At 49.2% G+C, this 6,518-nt stretch overlaps 1 protein-coding gene across 1 annotated transcript in view; it reads right to left on the bottom strand.

Annotated features, from left to right (window-relative positions):
- The window catches only part of BARX2 (BARX homeobox 2), a 26,444-nt gene extending 21,974 nt beyond the window's left edge, over positions 1 to 4,470 (bottom strand). Inside the window, exon 1 of the mRNA XM_042832135.1 lies at positions 4,299 to 4,470. Coding sequence (XP_042688069.1) covers positions 4,299 to 4,470 — 172 coding nt within the window. The remainder of the gene's footprint in view (positions 1 to 4,298) is intronic.
- Positions 4,471 to 6,518: the final 2,048 nt, after the last annotated feature.

Below are 6,518 nucleotides of genomic sequence, written 5' to 3'. Positions count from 1 at the left end.
TGCGTGCTGACCTGAACATCCTGTTTCTGTGCCTGTGCCTTCACATAAAACCCAGAAATAACTCCCACACCATCAGCACTGCAGCAGCACTGGATGCACACAGATGCTGGCAGCTCCGTGCTTTGGGTCAGCACAGCACCGTGTGCATCCCCACAGCAAAGCCTATGGGGACATGGATCTCCCTCACAGCCCAGCTCCTGCCATCACAGGCACAGAAACAGGATGTTCAGGTCAGCACGCAGGGCACACAGCACAATACAGAACCTATTCCAACGGTTGGGATCCAGATGGGATGCAGCAACCCAAAGTTTGGCTTTGCTCAGGTGTGAGCTGGCCTGGCATAAGGTTCACCACTGCTCTGCATTGCTGTAAATGATGAATCCAGCTGCTACGTTTCATGCAATGCACTCAGAGTGGCTGGCATCTCATTTTTCCCCGCACTGGGACGCATTCTGCACCGATCCCTTCTCCTTTCCCAGCTCTCCCCCAGGAGCTCCGTAACAATATCCGTTCAATCTGAAGAAAAAAAGGGTCAGCAAAGTATTTCACCAAGAGAAGCGGCTTCCACCCCAGCCCTATGCAATGTCTCAGAGCAAATCCAACCCTCGGCCATATCAAGGCCATGCTGAACAGAATCTCTCAGTGTTGTGAGGTCACTTGTACAGAAACTGAGCTGTTTCAGGACGCAGTAAATCTACTTTCCCACTATGAATTCCTCACCAGGTTGCCAAGACTGATCAGAAATCAGGAATGCCAAAGCTCGCGCTTTGCTGCTCCAGCAATGATTTCCCACCGTGTTCACTGTGCCACTTCATTTAGTCCAAAGCACTGAAAGAACTCAAATATGTCCATATAATGACAGCTCAAAAATCTTCGGGATCAGCAGTTCCCACTTTTACCCCAACATTAAAAAAAATAAAGATATTAAAAAACAGAAGAACTGGAAAATAAAATTTCGAGTTTAGAGCAATTCTGTGTTACATCCATTAAAACCCTGAGCGTACAAACAGAAAACAAGGTCTTACTTTCCCCACTTCTTCTCCCCCACACACAAAAAATACCCCAAATAATCATTTAAATGAAGCGACACACTGAGATACCTGCAAATTTGTGTTTCTTTCTGAGCCCCCCACAGAGCGCACACAACTAATAATATACAATTAATAATTAACAACAAATAATATACAACAAATCACATACAACAGACCGCAGCAATAATACACAACCAATAATCGGCGCTGCCAGCTTTGCTCAAACAACCTGCAGTTTTGAAGCAAGCCCCCTTGGAAAGGACAGCGTGATTCTTTCCAAATCCAACACCTCAACTCACATGGATGGTTTACGAAGGACTTTCTGAACCAGCACTGCTCACCATTAACAGATGATGCCCCGAATCGCCTGGGACAGCGGCAGCTCCCCCCACCCACCATGGACACCCTTGTATTTTTCAATGGATTTGAGTTATGTTTTCAGATACGGCACTTTTCCAGTTGGATCTTCCAGCACCACTCACTGAAGAGCCCTTGGATTCTTTATCACATCGGCAGCCACAAATAAGGCAGCTGGATTTGGAACCTCACACTGAGCCGCGACTTAAAAATAGGGGGAACAAAGCAGAACGGGTACAGAGCCTCCTGAGAAATGTTTTAGGCACTCGAAGCCAAAAAACGATTTACATTAATAAAAAAAGATGATTTAAAAAGTGATTACTATGGAAGTCGGAGTTGGAGTTTCTCAGCCTCCAGAATTCAGGACAAGAAGCCCAGCGTGGCATGCATGGAGCCTGCGGCCATTACTTGCCCTGTTTATTCTGTGAAAAACCAATAAGTAATTAAATATCATAAAAGAGAATGATATTTTCACTATCCAATTCATCAGTGAAAGAGATGTTAACCACCACCTGAAAATACTTCCCCTCAGAATACCTAATCATTTATCAGCCCTGATGGCTGCGAACCTGGCCGTGTAGTTTGTAAGATTTGGTGTAAGTACAGCTTTTCTATTTCTGTGGCCCAGAAAATACCACAGTTACACCAAATTCAAGCTAAGTGCTGATCCCTTACAGGGGAAATCACATTTTTCTTTCCAAACTCTGGGTCTGCTGGGGGCTCACTTTGAGCTCCTCGCAATGGGAATCTTCCCAACGGGAGCAGCGAGCCTTCCATCAACCCTGAATCTCCTTCCAACTAAAATCTACACACACGTAAATATCTCAACTTCCACCACAGCCAAAACTGAAAGTATTTTCCATCTGCTCAGCAATTTTGTTCAGCTCTCTTCTCCTAACAGATGTCATTAAACGCGCGTGCTGAACGTCTTATATCTTTCAGCTTCGAGGAAACTATAAAGCATATCAGAGGGCTCCAAATTCACCCAGGATGAAAGAGCAATTCACTCTTCAGCTCAAGAAAGTGCTGCAAAACTTTACTGAAATTATTTCAGGCCGCAGTGAAAATCTGTGCTCACTGCTTTCCTGCTCACCTCAATAAAGGAAGCACGGGCAGAAGTTCAGTGCCATCGTGCATTTCTTCAGGCTTTGGTCGCTTTGCAGTTTAGTTTTTCAAACAGATTTGTGGTGGGTATTTATCAGATGTAGTTGTTTCTGTGCTCTGCTTCATTTCTAAGACAATAACAGAAATCCCATTCGCTACCACTTGCTGTTCAGTAGCACCTACCCTCCTTGGGAGGCTCACCGTTTGGAAGCATGGACTTTTGCAGCCGTTCCTTGCACGGTTTTAATCCCACCACCAAATCTCTGCCCTGCAATTCCCAATCCCTGCAGCTCCATGAGGCAGAGCTGCAGACCAGCTGACATCACTGCTATGGGGCAGCCCAGAGCTGGGGCTGAAAACACAAACTTGAGGGCAAATTCATTAACAGTCCCAGGCACAAAGCGAAGCACGGCTTTAACTGCAGAGCTCAGAACCCACAGTTGAATCATCTGAGAATTATTAATGACCATTTAATGAATAAATATTATTCTCTGGTATTTGCTATATCACAGAAACACATAATCATAAAGTTTATTCCCCCCCCCCTCCCCCAGAGGGGTGCGTTAGAACAGCTGCTGGAAGCACCCACCCACTGCAAACCCCAATGATCTCTTTGGCTGAAGGGCACATTCACAGTGCAGCCTTTTTGGTCCTGACCTGGTCAGGCATGATTCTGGGTGAATACTCATGTTCCTTCTGGGTGCTAAGGGCTGCTTTCTTCTCTAAGGCTTTCCATACAGCAGAGGCAGAAGGAGGAGACAGGGATCTCCTCCCTGCAGATCTGTGCAGCCGCGCCATTGACCCCAGCAAAGGCAGAACTGGGCTTACCCCCCCATCTGAGCCCTCTGTGCCTCTTTTGGCCAAGCACAGGACTTTGCTGTCCATGCAGCAGCAAGGGATCAGCGCTCAAAACCCCCCTCGTTAACAACATCCTGATTAACAACCAGGTCTCCTCACAGGGCAGCATGGCGCGCTCGGTTCGGGGAGGCAATGCGTGCCGCTGCAACTCAATAGGAAGAAATAAATTTGGAACGAAGATGACACTACTCATGTAACTTCAGACCTCCCAATCAATTTGGGATCTTCAGTTAATTACATTTGCAAAATAAATATTGAGGTTGGAGAAAGACCAGGGGATTACTGCGCTGATCAAACTCTGTGTAACCCAACAGCAAGTTTTATATTGGCACATTAAGTGCTGGGACCTGGAGAGATCCCTCTTATTTAAATTCAACAGAGCACTGAAGGAGGAAGGAAATAAAAGAGCCAAAGTAGGACTTGAATTTTTAAACACGCAAACGCAAAGTGCATTTTTTCAGCGCAAGGAAAAACAAAATTTTGGCCCTGATACGTTACCAAAAATTAAGCTTTTAAAGATTGTTCTTGAATAGTTACGGATTTTTTAGTCACGTATTGCTAAGTCCCAGCTTCACCATCTGCTCCATTGGGTGCCACAAGGGTGGCACTACGGGAAGAATATAACTGCAGAAACTATCTGCCCTGCCAGAAAATGGGCTCTTTTTGTTTAAAATTGGAACGCGTGACAGGGACGACATTTTTACTGCGCACGTGGATCTTTCAGAGCTCACGTCAGACCGATCCATTTGTGAAACACCTGCGGTCGAGATCCCATCCTGCTCACTGCCATGTACTAAAATCAGCCGCCGCACAGCGAGGTCGGGACGCTCCCTCCGCATCCCCCCCTCACCGGGAGCCGCTCTCCCGATGGGATCGGCCCCGGGGGGCACAGTTTGGTCCCAGCGATGCTCAGCGATCCCCGCCCCAACCCTCCCCAGCCCTCCTTACCCGCGCAGGAGTGCAGCGGCTTGGGCCGGACCAGGAGGGACGGACAGACGGAATAGAGAGAAAGTTTCTCGAAGTAATCGCACGTCTCCTTGGAGAGGATTTCGTCGATCATGAAAGTCTTGTAGCGCCTCCTGCCTGCCTTGGCGAGCCGGGGCTGCGGCGGGCAGTGCATGGCCGGCCCCGGGGCCGCGGGGCTGCGCGGGGCTGCCAGGGCGGCGGGCGGCCGCTCATGGATGGGGCGCGGAGCCGCCCGAGCTCCTCCTGCGGGCGCTGCCCCCGCGCTCGGTCCGCGCTCCGCAGCGCTGGGCTATGCTGGGCTATGCTGGGCTACGCTGGGCTATGCTGGGCTCGGCTCGGTTCGGCGGCGCTCCCTCGACTCGCAGCGCCGCTGCCCCGCTATATAACCGTGCCGATAAGCATCTCCCCGCGGCCTTTTTAGGACGCTCCGGCTGTCAATCAGGGCGCCCGCTGCTCCCCGCCGAGCACCATTGTTACCCTGCGCCCGGCTGGGAGGATCCCTGCGCTCCTCTCTCCTCCCTGCTCTCTATTTTAAGATACCGGGGTGTGTGCTTTTCTTTCTTTTTCCTTTTTTTTTTTTTTTTTTTTTTTTTTGGTGCAAAAACTGGAAAGCTTCCAGATTAGGGCTGGCTTTTCCTTCCACCCCCTCTCCGCTTCTCTCCCCCCCCCACCTCCCCTTTTCCAAGCTTGCAATTAGCTCGAAGAAATTAAAAACTCAAACAGCGTGGGGAAGCTCAACCCTGGGGCCCCGGCCCTCAGCCCCGCGGTGCCGCTTTGCCCGAGTCTTGGGCCCCCAACTCAGCCCTCCCAGCTCAGCTCAGCTCCCCCCGGGCCGTACTGTGCAGGACGGAGCGGTGAGCTCCAACCCGCTGCGATGGGTTCTTCTATAGGCGGCCGTTCGGTGCGCTCCGTCCCGGCGCAGTTTCGCAGCCTCGGAGCTGATTTACGGGCAGATCTCCGCGGGATGAGCGCTGCCGCTGTCAGAAACCCCGTTTGTTTCTATGGAAGGAGAAAATCGCGTCCCACTCACGGGTAATTCCGGCAACTTTTCGTTGCTCTGTATTAATAAAAAAAAAATACAACCCAACCCTCACACATCTATCAGCCACCTCTCGTATCCTCTTTGCAAGCAGTGTTTCTTCAGCAAAATCACCTCTTGGCTTTTGGCTTTACAGATCTATCTGCAGCTTTGGAGAGCCCTAAAAGCAGCGCTGGGCACACACAATGAACCTCCACACTCCTCACTTCTCTTTTGGACTTTTGTCTTAAAAGCTCATTACGTAGTTCTAAAATGCTCAGCATAACGAGTTATCACACAGATAAAACAAAGCGTTTTGCTCGTTGAGCCATTGGAAAGGCTAAGATAAATCCTTTGGATATATATTTTTTTTCTATTGATTTAGAGAAATGGAGGCACTCTCACCAAGAGGCATTTCAGCAGAACAAAAACAACCAGCACGGAGCTTGGAGACGTTTCCCCCGATGATAAACCCATCCCCAATTACTGCAACTCTTGCTTTAATTCCTTAGCAAACTACAAATATTTAAGGAGATTTGCGGAGTTCGTTGCGAGCGCGGCTTTACACACACACTCTTCGCACACCAAACAGGCTTTGAGAATACTTTCTCTCCTTTTTATACAGTTCTTTTTCCAAGGAAACAAAGTAATTCCCGATGGCATTGACCTCAGCAATCACCACTTGTTGTATTGCACAGAGCGCTTTCAAAGCGACGCTCGGCGCAAGCAGCCGAATTCAATCCCCCACCATCACAAAGCAGCAGCGAATGGCATTTTTGCTCCTGTTTCCCCCATGTCTGCCCTTTTTCCTCACTCCGCATTCATTTTGCAATTACAAAACCTGACGAGACCCAACAGATGAAAGTTTCCTGATGTTGAAGTGCAATACAAGTGCTGGAAGTGAAGGGCTCCTCAACGAGCCCAGTCAGCTCCAGTGCAGAAACCAAACGGGGAAGAAGCCTCCGTCTCACCCACATCCCTTCCCACAGCCACCACACAGGAGCTCTGCCTGCCCTTTCAAGTCCATTTTGCTCACATCTGAAGGGCTGAACGTGCAGAGATGTGGGGTTGGCACCTCTGCCGAATGTTGATGCCCCAAGAGAAGGTCGGGCAGGTGGGATTAGCACACCCCGACACATCCCCGTGTCTTTCCTTCTTCTTACTTATTGACTTGAGATTTCTTT

Source organism: Centrocercus urophasianus, unplaced genomic scaffold, assembly GCF_019232065.1.
Source record: "Centrocercus urophasianus isolate 14NV4802_14NV808 unplaced genomic scaffold, USGS_Curo_1.0 seq_37, whole genome shotgun sequence".
Classification (NCBI taxonomy): Eukaryota; Metazoa; Chordata; class Aves; order Galliformes; family Phasianidae; genus Centrocercus; species Centrocercus urophasianus.
Note: the sequence above shows the minus strand (reverse complement) of the source record. Positions and strands in the feature narration are given on the sequence as shown.